The sequence below is a fragment of the Tribolium castaneum genome, chromosome 4, assembly GCF_031307605.1.
Source record: "Tribolium castaneum strain GA2 chromosome 4, icTriCast1.1, whole genome shotgun sequence".
In the NCBI taxonomy this organism is placed as follows: Eukaryota; Metazoa; Arthropoda; class Insecta; order Coleoptera; family Tenebrionidae; genus Tribolium; species Tribolium castaneum.
The window spans coordinates 10,348,016-10,360,425 of NC_087397.1; the positions used below are offsets into that span (position 1 = coordinate 10,348,016).

Here is a 12,410-nt window from a genome sequence, read left to right on the forward strand (position 1 = left end):
GAACAGTTATTCATAATTCAGAGTTAAAAACAGAAGATAACCTTTTGTTTAATCTAAGAGTCGTAAAAGAGATCATAATAAATAACAATATGAAGTTTTCCGTTGTCTTGATCAGAAAACTATTCTGGAAACACATTAAGTCATGCAAGGGATCAAAGATCATTTTTAATTTTAATTCTTCAAGATAACGGAGTTATTAATTGATAAATTTGTTTATTTACAGCCGCCGATCATAGATATTATTCAAGTGGGAACGAGAATTCCGAATTGTAAGGGTTTTTAAAAGGGCAAAAATACCCTTCTATCTCTACCAGGATATATTTTGTGCCTTTTAAATTGAATTTTGTTAAATTTTAATGCTGTTTTTAAATGTTTTTATTACTTTTTTATTCTGTTGACTGTGGTACCACCTAGGTGTCAAATGCCTAAGCACAATTTTATAGAAACCTACAAAATTGCAGTATCATCTAAACGCCATATTCTACAACAGTGAATTACAGTGACCTGTAAACTTTTAAATACCATTTTAAAATTGCAAATATGTAAGCAAAATCGTCCACAATCTGTAAACCACATAAGTTTTTTTAAACTTTTTTATACTGTTACTGTACAAATAAATAATTCAACTCTCTGATGTTTCGAAGATTTTTCGGTGTGAATAATATTCAAAGAAGCTGGACTTTGCCGCAAATCCGATTCGGGAACATCTAGTGTTTTAAATTTCGGAAATATATTTCATTTCAATTTATAGTAGAATTTTGCAACAAAGTTATTACCGCAGAGTAGCAATAGATTTGGTTCAGCGTATAACTTGTCAGATATTTCAAACATTTTTTGTTTTTAAAAATATTCGAACAAATAGGATTTGCCACTGAACGTACTTCGGACAAAATTTATTTTAATTTAGCGCCAGTAGGAATTCTGCTATAAAAAATTAACCTTGACAGTTTTAACAAACGTCAAATCCAAGGTCGTGTCAAGTGTCAACTTGTGCATAAAAATAAGTGAATCACCTATTATTATTCTCTAAAAATTGGTAAAAATGAACCGATTATTCGGCAGAGGTAAACCGAAAGAGCCAGGCCCTAGCATAGCAGACTGCATTGCAGGGGTAAGTGTCAAAGTCATCCCTGACTTGTCTTTGAATGTAGTGCTAACCCCCAGGTTGATCAACGAGCCGAAAGTGTTGAAAAGAAAATACAAACCTTGGAAAATGATCTCCGAAAATTCAGAGATCAAATGTCGAAAATGAGGGAGGGGCCAGGCAAAAACGCAATTAAAGCCAAAGCCTTGAGGATCCTAAAACAAAAGAAGATGTACGAACAACAACTTGACAATCTAAGGGGCCAGAGTTTCAACATGGAACAGGCGAATTATGCCCACCAGGCGTTGAAAGACACGCACACCACTGTTGTAGCAATGAAAGATGGCATGAAGCAGATGAAGAAGGAATTCAAGAAGATTAACATTGATGATATTGATGTATAAGTCTTGTTTAAACTTCTTGTATCGTAGGTATTTAACAGAATTTTTCAGGATGTTCAAGACGAGTTGGCTGATTTGATGGAACAAGCAGATGAGGTGCAGGAAGCTCTTGGCAGGAGTTACAACACTCCAGAACTAGATGAGGATGATCTTGCTGCTGAACTGGAAGCACTGGGCGATGAAATTGCCCTAGATGATGACACTAGCTACTTAGATGATGTCATAAAAGCACCAGAGGCGCCCAAGGATAAACCAGAATCAGAAAAGGATAAAAACAAGGTGATTACAATTTCTGATCAAAGAGGCTGAGACTTAATTAAGGCACCAATCACAGCCTTTTTGATGTAAGGAGACATTTGGAAATTGCTAACTTTAACTGATTGATACTCATTCTAACAAATAAAATTAACATCTAATTGTGACGTAGGAAACTATGAATATACAACGGATGAAAAAATACAAAATCGAAGGATAGGTCGGTTAGAACGAAATTTTGTATTCATCAAGGAGGCTGTTAATGTTACCAACTTAATTTCAAAGTCGCAGGCCACTTGATCAATTATTTAAGGGACCTAGTTCCAATTCTCCTCAAATATACCGGGTGACTATTAAAGATAATAAAAGTACGAATGCCAATAACACAGATTTACACAGAAATAAATTGTGTAGTTTCCAAAAAAATGCAAATAATAATTTTTCCAAAAAAAACCTATACTTTTGAACATAGTTTTCGTGTTTCTTGAAAAGTTAATAAACTTTGGAACAAAACCCCTCATTTAAAAGAATGGAAAAATTAATTTCCCATATGTTTTTCACTTTCAGGATGGAATTCCAGTTGATGAGTTCGGGTTGCCCCAAATTCCAAGCCACACGAATTAAACATGCCTTCATTCTAAATGTAAATATGTTAAATCAGCTACAGGTTCGTGTTTTTATTATTGCACATAATGGTAGTTGAAATGTATTTTTATGTGATTTATTTCAATTTAAGTGTATAATTTTTTGCTTTTATATTTTCTAATTAAAAAGTTAACAAGTTACAAAGTTTTTCTCTTACCGATTTCTTGATAAAATTCAATAATGTTACTAATGCTATTTTGGCATTCTTTGAACTGATCAAAATCAAACCCAGATATGGCAGTGTAATGATGAACATGGGCCTAAAACAATGTTAATGTTGTCAAGAGGCCAAAAAATTGCTTACTTTTCTTTGGTATAGCTTCGTAAATTGGTTTAAAACTTCTTGAAATAAATTTGACGTTGATGAGGTGTTGCATAGAGAAAACATTGAAAAGTCTAGTCCCTTGGGGGGCACATTGCACAGTCCGACTTTAACAGCTTTGCTTGACCAACAAGCAAAGTGTAACTTACTTTTCAACCTATCGATGTAACCCCTCATGTCATTTATTGAATAATTTCCTCTGCCCAATAAAGTGAGACTCATCGCCATGTACCTGGAATCTAAAAAAATTATTCAAGTAATTTTTTTGTTGACCCACGAGGAGGTAATAGTATATTATTATACGAGTTTTATAAGACGTTCTATTATGGCACGAATGGTTTTGGAGCACGACGAAGGAGTGCTCCAAAAGAATGAGTACCACAAACAAGTTTTATAGAACTATTTTTACTACTTTCTATTTTTGTTGTTTGGTTTTGTTAAATTTAACTTATCAAAATCTGTTCAAACTGTTTCCTCTTAATTTTGTTAATTATTCGGGCTTTATCAATAAACGATTTGACGCTGTTGACAGATCAAACACTAACTTACGGTGATGGCTGCTGACACCTAGTCCAGCAGTGCCAATACAACTCCTAAAAATTTACTAAAATTTTGTGAGACGGACGCAATTAAAAAAAAATTGCACAAATTTATTTAAAGAATTTTGGTGGAGGCGCCGGGTTAGAAGTAATGTCTTAGTCGTTTGCTTTATGATTATTATTACTTAAATACCGAGCAGTTAAATGTGATTTTTATTTAAAAGTAAGTGTTTTTTAATTATTATTAATATTTATATTTTTTCGGTTCAAAACAAAAACAAACAGAGAGTCTCAGAATATTTATCACAAAACCACCAAAGAACTTTAGCGCAAACTGTGCTACGATTAAAAAAACCTTCAGTTTCACAGTGAACAATTTGTGAAATCAAACCAAAGTATATTATACATTTTTTCCAACAGCAGGTCCGTAAGCAAGACTAAGTTTAGGAGAAAAAAGTTCAAATTAAAACGATGGTATATGTAAATTTAATTGAATAAATAAATTTAAAACATATTATCTAGTTAAAGTGCTATTTTATCTACTCAAAAGAGTTAATAAAGAGATACTTTAACATTTGCTGTAGAAAAAAATATTTACACGCCAAACCTACCAAACGGATCGACTTTTAATAGCTGATTGTTTCTACTACACGATGCTAAAAACAGTTCGTTTTTTAATTGATCACTGAAACAAGCGTATTATGTAATGAATAACCGAAAGAAAAAGTACCTGTGTGCGCTTGAGTTAAAATTTTTCAGTCTAAACGGGCTGTATCCACTCGCTAAAAAAATTAATTTGGGGAAAGGCACCATATTCGTATTAATCTCATTCATATCAATGTTCATTTTCCCCCCAAATCTCGAGCCACTCGTGAGATGCAAAATCATATCAACGATTATCTTGTTCATGTCTTCAAACGGCCTAAATGGAGAGAAATACGTTTTATTTTTAGCACTGTACCGCCCCGTGTGTCTTAAAGCAATGTCCAGAAGTGCCCGATTTTCAACGGGAAACACACAAGTGGCACTTTCCAGCAGTTGTTCCGTGGCGAAAGCCATGTTATAGGGGCCCGTAATCACGTCTTCAGTGCCTGTGGGGTACACACACGCTACGAACCTAATTTTTGGTCAATAAAAATTTGATTTTTTATCACTTACCGGTCGATGTGTGGAAAGAAATCTGCAAGCAGTTTCACAATGAAAGTCCCCAGCCCCGAGCCCGTGCCACCCCCCATTGAAAATAAAACCAAAAACCCGTGCAAATGGTCACATTTCTCGACGTTGTATTGGATCGCCTTGAGGATTTTTTGCTTGAATTTGGGGCCGTGACTGCAGTAGCCTTCAGCCCAGTTGTTCCCAGAACCGGGATAATGCGTTATCAGAGATTTGCTGTCGAATAAGTCGCGAAATCGCCCCGACTTGAACCTGGCAACCACACTGTCCTCCATGTCGATACATAAAAACTAACATGAGATTGAAGACAATTCGAGACAACAACTCACTCTCGCTTTGGCTTTACTTTTCAACAAGTCGCTCAATGTCTCAATTGTTGTGTTCGTTGGACCCATGTTGAAGAAACTCGACATGAACTGCTGCAATTCCGCTTTGTTTCGTTTGGGTTTGGCTGGGGAGTCGGTCGTTGTCTTGACCCCATACTCTTGGAGGATTTCCGGGAGGAGAAAACTGCCGATTTGGTTGCCACATTGCCCGACTGGACGTGACAATTGAACCACAAATTAGTCTCACAAGTGGCTTACCTTGTATCACGATGAATTCACTCATTAATTTTTTACGAACGGCTCATAACCTCACTTTATTCAAATTTGAACCAAGCGCGCCAAAAACCGCCACTTCTCTCTAGCACACCCAAGACGCATCTTCCCACCTTGTTGGAGTTTGACGGGTTGCTAACTTCTTAGAAACTGTCAAACAAAAAATGTAACGGAAACTCAAAATACAAAATTATTTCATTGTAGTTCACGAATTTTCAAATTTATACGTAAAATGCACTTTATTACTTTAGTCTTTTTGGTTCTCACGGCCGCTTCCGCGGGTCGGGCCTTCAATGGTATGTGCACAAGTTGTAGGTTATGTCTTAACGTTTTGTAATTTTTAGTTCATTACTTGCATCAGGGGGAGAAGTTCTCAGCTGGGGTGCAAAGGATGCCCCCAGAGTTTCATATTTTTTGCTACGCGGGCAAGCCCAAGTATTTGATACACATTTGGCAAAGTGTTATGGTACAAAAAACAGGTTTGTGGTATAAGTTAGTCTAAAGTTTTGTACAGCTCCAGTTGGATCATAAATCCGGTGATTATACTCAATATGACGGTCCGTCCCCTGATGCCGTTATGGAAGAATTCAATGCCAATAGGTACAGTTGGAATTTAAATTTATTTACAAATAAGCAGAAGCAAATGCATTTGGACCCATTCAATGAGAGCTGTATTGGAATAGACAGCAGGGAGAGCTACACAGTGACCCTAAATGTAATCAGTAAGGACGGACAAAGTGTTTGTAACAAAATCTAATTTTTTCCGTAGGAATAGATTACTGGAAAGTGCTTCTTCTACTGGGGGGCATTTCCCTCTTTCTTACAGCAAACAGACTGAGCAGAAACACCCTGTTTTATTACATTTGTGGCATTTCACTCGGAATTTGTACTTCGTTCCTGATTCTCATTTATTTAATTAGCAGACTTTTCCCGAGGGTAATATTCTAAATTTTAATTTTTTCTGTTCCAAGTCAAATTTCAGAAACCAATAATGTACGGAGTGGCTGCGTTTGGATGGACGGTCGGAATCTACCTTTTGCAACTTTTGTGGGACAACGTCCGTGTCATTTTACTAAATTACAAATCCTACGTTGTGTGGTACACTCTAATAACTGGTTTTATCAGTTTCATAAGTACGTTACTGTATTTTTTGCACCTGAAATTATTTTGTGGTTAGTTTGCTACAGATGGGGCCCCATAGAGAACGAGAGAAGCCGCAATTTGATCCGATGGGCCCTGCAAGGGGCTGGTCTTATTGCAATTTTTTTCAGCACCCAATTCCAGGAGGCGGCAATGGGTCAAATCGTTGCCCTTTTACTCTTCCACAACGTGCCATCAACGTGGCTTTTAAAACCGAAAACATACTGGTAAGAATTTTTGTTTTCAAAATTTGTTGTATAAAAAACGTAAGTTGTGAGCTAATTGTTTCATTGTTATGTTTCGTATTTTTCAAGGAAAAAACGATTTCCGCCGAAAATTAAACCACTAACTAACGACGAGTATTACGAGCAGGGAGTTAGGGAAACAACGAAAGCGTTGGAGGATTTGAGGAAATATTGCTCAAGTCCTGAGTGTAAGCAGTGGCAAGTTGCTATGAAATTGAAAGATGTCAAAAGGTGGGTCAAGTTCTTAGACAAGAGGGTAAACTATAGAACGCTTAGTCTCATAGATTTTTGTGCCCTTTTGTGGTAGGTGAAAAATAAGACGCAGCCAACTAGATATCCTGGCTTTTTATTTATTTTATTTAAAAGTACCTAATTTAGGTTTCACAAATTGTTCATAATGAAACTGAAAGTAGTATCACAAAGAGAACTTTTGTGCAACTCCGTCGTGCTCCAAAACCATTCGTGCCACAATGGAAGGTACCCTAGTACGGCGATTTTTTTTTGATAAACTAGAGAGGATTTCAAAAAAAATTATTCTTAGAAAATGGTCACATTTTTAAAGTACTTGATGTTTTTTTTTTTTTCGAAAGGCACATAATTTAAGCAAAAACGCTTGGGTCCACACTTTTGCCCAACGCTGGTAAAATGAAGTCAACAGACAGCGTAGCTATTTATACACTTTCTGATTAAGAAAAAGTTGATAACAGCTTGTTACCCGTCTTTTTAATCCACTCCACAAAATGTCCAGGATATTTTATAACAACTTTGCACGCTGCAAATTCTCATAATCTAATGAATTTATTATTTGTGACTATTAGTCAACAGAGAATTTTTTTAATTTCGTTTTTTTTCCGTGCGTTTCCAAAAAATACGTAGGAGTTCTATAGGTTACTGTCTATGGTCAAGTTAGCACAAGTGGCGCCATCTAAGTTTTTTTTCAGATTTGCGTCGTTTATGGAAGGCAATTCGCATTTGAGTGATGAGGAAATTCTAGAGTACGAAACGTCGATCCACACGACGGATTTAACGGACGATGAGAGTGAATATACGGAGGATGAGCAGTGTTTTTAAGACTGACAATTTCGTTAATTATTTATTTACTTATTTGCATTATTGTAAAAACTGTAAAATACAATTAATTTTTACTTAAAGCTGGTACATCCAAGGCCACAAAAATCAAATAAAAAAAAACGTAATTAGTATAATGGCAGTATTTTTCGTTTTAGTTAATTAGTCAATTAATTAGGTAAAAAAAGGCACGAGTTCAACGTATTCGCGATATTTTTTTCGCTTTGTCGACGCAAGGTGGTGGAACTTGTGGTTTATTAGTCGAGTAGCGATTGTACGTTCTGAAAAACAAACGTTAAACTAAATTAAAGTTTTATAAAACGTACATTCTGTAAGCCTCTGAGCGCAAATATTCCATCAAATGCCCGACTCCTAGTTGCAACTGATCCGCGATAGGAGCCACCCATTCATTGCCTTCAAACCTAAAAACAGACTTATTCGACGTCATGTCGAGATTCCCGAGTTCAGGGGGCAGTATCGTGAGGCGATTTCCTTGCACATGGAGCTCACGCAGTCTCGTCAGCTCCCCCAACTCTCTTGGTAACTCAATCAAATCGTTTTCCCTCAAAACCAACTGAAACACCCCGTTATTCCCACCTCAAATAACATAACGTCAAATATTTGCTTACAATCTGCAAGTTTTTGAGATTTTTCACCTCGGGAGGTAGGTACTCAAAGTCGTTGTCGCCCAAATACAGGGCTCGTAACGTTTCTAGATCAAAAATTAATCATTTGGAGGGAACCAATTGTAAATTACCCATCATGAAGAAATTTCCTGGGAGTGATTTTTCGTTCAAATTGTTGTAAGTCAGATCGAGAACTTCAAGAACTGGAAAGGCGCCAAAGCCGCGAGGAAGATTATAAAGACGATTGATTGCCAAGTTGAGAATTCGTAACTTTGGCATTGATGATAAAGAAAGGGGGAGTTCCTCAATGTGGTTGTTTGTTAAGTTCAAAATTTCGAGGTTCGTCAAGTTTGCAAGAGCCGGCGGTACGGCTAAAAAGGGTTTTTAGTTTACGGCCCAAGGGCGGAAGCACCCACTTACATTTGATCTTGTTGTGGCTTAGCGTAAGCCTGGTAATGTAAGTCATATTAACTAAAAAATAAATCAATCAGTTCCGTGTTCTATTAATAATTCTATTTATCTTATTATCTATGTAGTAAAACTTATTCCCCATTATTAGAGATAAAAAATTGTATTATTATTTATTTATTTTTCTTGGGAATGTTAGTTAATTTTGGGCCACGCCCACCCAGGTGGAACAAGATACCAAATTAGGTAAAACCTTGCCGAGGAGTGATTCCACTTACGTAAACCTGGTGTTTCTTCGAACGAAGAAATGGCCTTATCGGCCAAATCAATTTCGAGATTTCTTATTTCCCGAGCTTCGTCTAAAACCTTTTTAGCCTTAGACATTTTGCTTGTGTTTGGAAGGCACGAAACTGGTGCTTGATTCATTGCGCGCGCACGAAAAGCCCGTCAAATTTAAAAAGCAACTGACCACGTTGAAAGCCACGCTCGAAGTGAACTTTTTCACTTGCCAGTGGTCTGACTGGACACTTGCCAAGTTTTTGTTACGTGCAGTGAGCTAATTGGATTAACAAACACGTTTGTGCTAATTAATGGAAGGAAGTAGAATAAAGACAGTTGGAACATAAATACAAAAGTTTATTTGACCCTTTCCTTACACTACCTACCTATTACCTAATATTAAATAAAAAAACTTATAATAATCCGGAATGCGGCCCGGCCCTGGACTCTGCGCTATGTGCTGAAACTCAAAAACATACTTGTTTAGTAGAAGTTGAACAAATAGAAAAAATATACGATTTCTAGAACGAAATATTGTGTATATGATAACATGGAACGATACATTTGTTACTCTACTTATTCCAGTCATTGTTACAGCCCTGAAGTGACTTGACTGCGTCTTTGACTGAAATCAGACCAAAGCGTGAAAATAACAATTCAACAAAAACAAATGACAATCCCAAATTCTGATTCCTCACTAATAATAAAAATGCTCAGAAGTTGGGATTTACCAAAATTGGACGCTACCGCACCTTTTGTTTCAGAAGGTGGACTGCAAATCCTTCTGAAGCTACAATCTCCAATCCGTGAAGGTCCTGAAAATTTAAAAAAACAATAATACTCCAGAATTCCACAAAACTAGCTAGTAACAATAACATTTAATCCTAAGTGCAAGGAAAGAGTTTGACTATACATAGACAACAAAGTATACTTAGATACAGACATTTTAAATTAATTCAGTCGTTCCAGGCTTGTTGGGCGTTTTCGCTGCAGGTGGCGCAAAACTCTAGCGAGACCTTGTGTCTTGAAACGTGTAAACATACTCCAACATCGTCTTCGTCTTCATTCGTAGTATAATTGTGCTCTTTTAAATGCAAGTTCTCCTCACTCGTTTCATTCGAAACAGGGTCTAGAATCGTATCAGTGACCCCCATAAAATCATCAAGTTCAATATTATTGAACAGATCGTCAGTAAAATCATTCAATCCACTTTCAGAGTGTGGACTTGAGAGAAAATCTGATTCAGGTGTGGGAAAACTCGGGTAACGTTTTTCCTCCCATGGGTGTGCTGTTTTTCTAGCTATAGCTTGCTTTGGCTTTGAAACATTCAAAGATAAACTCTGATCCAAGGATGTTGTGACTGACATACCTGTACTGTGGTGGATATTTTTTATCAAATTGCCAATATCTGCACTATTTGCAATCACACTTTTCAAGTATTTGATTTCTTTCTTTAAATCAGCGATAAGCAACGACTGACTTTCAATCACTTTGGAATAATTAGCATTCTCGGTTTTCAAATGCCCAACTTCTTTTTCAAGATTTGTGATGTAGATTTTCTTTTTAAGGCGATTTTCGCGGGCCATTATCGCGTTCCGTGACAGCCCCTTGGTCCTACGCCCACCCATCTGGAAACCCAAAAATTCATTACTCCCACGCCCAATTTTGCGTAAACGCGTTGGACTTACTCTTCTGTTGTGTTGAGAAAAGTCCCCATCGTCAACATTTTCCCCATCTGACGAGGAATAGTCGTTTTCCGAAACGTATTTCATACGTTTAGCGTTTGAAACCATCTTGACCCAAATGCGTTGTTTTCCCACCAAGAAAACTGTCTCAAATTCACTCACGAACGCCTTTTTGCTTTTACCAACGACTCACACCTAAAAACTCGTCTATTTTGTGATTTTTTTGGCAATTTTGGAATCGGAGAAACGCCGATAACAACGATAAAGCGCAAAATGGCCGCGCACGCGCGCTTTCATTTGTTTGCAAAAGGTGGTGCAATAAGCGGCCAATCAGCTAGCGCCCTTAAAGCGCCACTTTCAAAAAGTTCAACATGGTAAGTAAACGGTTTTGCCTTGACCTCATTTTGTGAAGTAATGAACCGCAGCAGAGGAAACGTGCAGAGAAACAGGAGCACACCTATGCTTACTTTTGCACGTATACACAACCAAACCGCTTATAAATGCTTGTCCTCGAATTACAATTCATTTGAAATTTTGCAAAGTGCGCTTCGATCATGAGCACACGTTTAGTGCGTCATTTTTGACAATTTTGACACTGTCAGGGGTCGAAGTGTTTATTCCGATCAGATTTTTTGCTACAAGTGTTCCTCAGTGCATGAGATTTCACAAATTAAAGGTTTGTAAATAGTGTTATGTAAGCCAAGTTGAATAACACATTTTTGCGACTTTACAGGATGAATTCAATACTCAACACTTTATTAATAAAGACTCAACATATATTGTTAAGTTCCCAAAATAATAATGTTTACGGTGTGAGAAAAGAACACTCAGACTCCTCAAAATATGCTGGTACAGGTCACAGGGTTAACAATTTGGAAAAGAAATTTTTAGTATGGACTGGTAAATACAAGACTGTTGAGGAAGTGCCTGCTTATGTAGCGTAAGTTTAATCACGAGTTAAAGTGCTTGATAACGTCTGCAATATTGCAATAATCACATTACTTAAATTAGTTACCAAATGTGTCTTCAGATGGCACTAGAGTCGCTCTAGTAGTACCCTGTTGGTACCTACCTTAAAAAAGGCTAGTTATTGTTATTTTTTAGGCAAAATGTTGTGGAACGGGCTAGGAATAGAATGCGTATCAGGATCGCCAATTACATGATGGCTGCAACAGCTTTAGCGTGTCTTGGTATGGTTTATTTGGGCAAACAAGCAGCACAAAGGGGTGAAAGTGTCGCCCAACAAAATATCGAATGGCATCGCCGTTTTAATGAGGATACCAAGAAGGAACAGTAGACTTTTTGTGATTGTACATATTTAGACTAGGATTTATGATATTTAAATGCCTCTTGTAAAATATGGCTATGGAATAAATAGAGTATTGTTATATTCATTTTAAGCCAATAAAAGTGGTTGCAAACTTTTCCTCAGTGCATCAATTGTACATAAACAATTTACACTTTAATGGCTAATAACTTAGAGAAGATGTAAAGCATTTTGACCATGAAGTTTACCAATAGTACAGGTCCCTGTACTGAAATACTCTTAATAGACTGTTTCTTCGTCATTAATATGTAAATAGAGGACAGAAACTAAAAACCGATATTTATCGAGCCGCAAGTTTAATTTTGTTGTTTTAGTATTATCTCACAGACTTGAGTTTAATATTCTCAACGAGACCATATGGAATTTTCAATATAAATATTTTATCTTTCTGCAGCTCTAGATAGGGAACTGATTACTCATTATCATTAGTAACGACTTTTTATAAAACCAATATTATTTGATGATAGACCAGTTAATTTTTGTAGATATATGAAAATTCCACAAATTAGGGCAACTTTCCAACTTCGTTTTTAAATAAAATTCATTGTTAAATTATACGGAATAACTTTATTTGCTGTTCTCTTTCTCCCCGCCTTAAATCAGCTGTAAACATC

At 36.6% G+C, this 12,410-nt stretch overlaps 6 protein-coding genes across 8 annotated transcripts; 3 read left to right on the forward strand and 3 right to left on the reverse strand.

Annotated features, from left to right (window-relative positions):
* The first annotated feature begins 944 nt into the window (after positions 1-944).
* On the forward strand, positions 945-2,529 carry Vps60 (Vacuolar protein sorting 60). Its single transcript, XM_963240.4, has 4 exons — positions 945-1,111; positions 1,165-1,482; positions 1,537-1,764; positions 2,308-2,529. The coding sequence occupies exons 1-4, from the start codon at positions 1,043-1,045 to the stop codon at positions 2,362-2,364; spliced, it is 672 nt and encodes a 223-aa protein (XP_968333.1). The 5' UTR covers positions 945-1,042; the 3' UTR covers positions 2,365-2,529.
* Positions 2,448-5,113, reverse strand: LOC656658 (tubulin epsilon chain). 2 transcript variants are annotated; one of them, XM_064356453.1, is made up of 8 exons: positions 5,004-5,113; positions 4,749-4,957; positions 4,405-4,709; positions 3,977-4,363; positions 3,858-3,931; positions 2,857-2,946; positions 2,690-2,814; positions 2,448-2,645 (listed from the first exon to the last, which is right to left on the reverse strand). In XM_064356453.1, exons 1-8 carry the CDS (start codon positions 5,026-5,028, stop codon positions 2,523-2,525), a joined length of 1,338 nt encoding a protein of 445 aa, XP_064212523.1. In that variant the 5' UTR covers positions 5,029-5,113; the 3' UTR covers positions 2,448-2,522. The 2 variants fall into 2 exon arrangements, with proteins under 2 accessions (XP_064212523.1, XP_008200949.2); XM_008202727.3 differs by having other exon boundaries at positions 2,690-2,946; positions 5,004-5,112.
* Positions 5,114-5,135: 22 nt separating this feature from the next.
* On the forward strand, positions 5,136-7,554 carry Nemp (Nuclear envelope integral membrane protein). The gene is made up of 8 exons (XM_963093.5): positions 5,136-5,314; positions 5,363-5,484; positions 5,533-5,740; positions 5,788-5,954; positions 6,001-6,151; positions 6,196-6,385; positions 6,473-6,634; positions 7,345-7,554. Exons 1-8 carry the CDS (start codon positions 5,251-5,253, stop codon positions 7,472-7,474), a joined length of 1,194 nt encoding a protein of 397 aa, XP_968186.1. The 5' UTR covers positions 5,136-5,250; the 3' UTR covers positions 7,475-7,554.
* Positions 7,484-9,004, reverse strand: ics (icarus). The gene is made up of 6 exons (XM_963016.5): positions 8,784-9,004; positions 8,518-8,568; positions 8,229-8,468; positions 8,101-8,183; positions 7,798-8,045; positions 7,484-7,752 (listed from the first exon to the last, which is right to left on the reverse strand). Exons 1-6 carry the CDS (start codon positions 8,929-8,931, stop codon positions 7,668-7,670), a joined length of 855 nt encoding a protein of 284 aa, XP_968109.2. The 5' UTR covers positions 8,932-9,004; the 3' UTR covers positions 7,484-7,667.
* A 116-nt stretch (positions 9,005-9,120) lies between these two features.
* LOC103315046 (uncharacterized) lies at positions 9,121-10,765 on the reverse strand. 2 transcript variants are annotated; one of them, XM_015983041.2, is made up of 4 exons: positions 10,473-10,765; positions 9,728-10,412; positions 9,537-9,599; positions 9,121-9,409 (listed from the first exon to the last, which is right to left on the reverse strand). In XM_015983041.2, exons 1-2 carry the CDS (start codon positions 10,575-10,577, stop codon positions 9,741-9,743), a joined length of 777 nt encoding a protein of 258 aa, XP_015838527.2. In that variant the 5' UTR covers positions 10,578-10,765; the 3' UTR covers positions 9,121-9,409; positions 9,537-9,599; positions 9,728-9,740. The 2 variants fall into 2 exon arrangements, with proteins under 2 accessions (XP_015838527.2, XP_008200948.2); XM_008202726.3 differs by lacking the exons at positions 9,121-9,409; positions 9,537-9,599 and having other exon boundaries at positions 9,936-10,100; positions 10,154-10,412; positions 10,473-10,760.
* A 220-nt stretch (positions 10,766-10,985) lies between these two features.
* Positions 10,986-11,894, forward strand: LOC103315045 (uncharacterized protein). Its single transcript, XM_008202724.3, has 3 exons — positions 10,986-11,145; positions 11,203-11,409; positions 11,574-11,894. The coding sequence occupies exons 2-3, from the start codon at positions 11,204-11,206 to the stop codon at positions 11,764-11,766; spliced, it is 399 nt and encodes a 132-aa protein (XP_008200946.1). The 5' UTR covers positions 10,986-11,145; position 11,203; the 3' UTR covers positions 11,767-11,894.
* The last annotated feature ends 516 nt before the right edge of the window (positions 11,895-12,410 follow it).

Excerpts from the sequence above, each read along its gene's own strand:
- LOC103315045 (XM_008202724.3), top strand. The coding sequence starts at position 11,204 with ATGAATTCAATACTCAACACTTTATTAATAAAGACTCAACATATATTG. Across the intron at positions 11,410-11,573 it reads GAAGTGCCTGCTTATGTAGC|GCAAAATGTTGTGGAACGGG; the intron begins GTAAGTTTAATC and ends GTTATTTTTTAG.
- Vps60 (XM_963240.4), top strand. The coding sequence starts at position 1,043 with ATGAACCGATTATTCGGCAGAGGTAAACCGAAAGAGCCAGGCCCTAGC. Across the intron at positions 1,112-1,164 it reads TAGCAGACTGCATTGCAGGG|GTTGATCAACGAGCCGAAAG; the intron begins GTAAGTGTCAAA and ends GCTAACCCCCAG. Across the intron at positions 1,765-2,307 it reads CAGAAAAGGATAAAAACAAG|GATGGAATTCCAGTTGATGA; the intron begins GTGATTACAATT and ends TTTCACTTTCAG.
- Nemp (XM_963093.5), top strand. The coding sequence starts at position 5,251 with ATGCACTTTATTACTTTAGTCTTTTTGGTTCTCACGGCCGCTTCCGCG. Across the intron at positions 6,152-6,195 it reads TGGTTTTATCAGTTTCATAA|TTTGCTACAGATGGGGCCCC; the intron begins GTACGTTACTGT and ends TTTTGTGGTTAG. Across the intron at positions 6,386-6,472 it reads TTAAAACCGAAAACATACTG|GAAAAAACGATTTCCGCCGA; the intron begins GTAAGAATTTTT and ends GTATTTTTCAAG.
- ics (XM_963016.5), bottom strand. The coding sequence starts at position 8,931 with ATGAATCAAGCACCAGTTTCGTGCCTTCCAAACACAAGCAAAATGTCT. Across the intron at positions 8,569-8,783 it reads CGAAGAAACACCAGGTTTAC|TTAATATGACTTACATTACC; the intron begins GTAAGTGGAATC and ends TTTATTTTTTAG. Across the intron at positions 8,046-8,100 it reads ATCTCAAAAACTTGCAGATT|TTGGTTTTGAGGGAAAACGA; the intron begins GTAAGCAAATAT and ends GGGGTGTTTCAG.
- LOC103315046 (XM_015983041.2), bottom strand. The coding sequence starts at position 10,577 with ATGGTTTCAAACGCTAAACGTATGAAATACGTTTCGGAAAACGACTAT. Across the intron at positions 10,413-10,472 it reads TTTCTCAACACAACAGAAGA|ATGGGTGGGCGTAGGACCAA; the intron begins GTAAGTCCAACG and ends TTGGGTTTCCAG.
- LOC656658 (XM_008202727.3), bottom strand. The coding sequence starts at position 5,028 with ATGAGTGAATTCATCGTGATACAAG. Across the intron at positions 3,932-3,976 it reads TTTAACTCAAGCGCACACAG|TGATCAATTAAAAAACGAAC; the intron begins GTACTTTTTCTT and ends CGCTTGTTTCAG. Across the intron at positions 2,947-3,857 it reads ATTAAAAGTCGATCCGTTTG|ATTCCAGGTACATGGCGATG; the intron begins GTAGGTTTGGCG and ends TAATTTTTTTAG.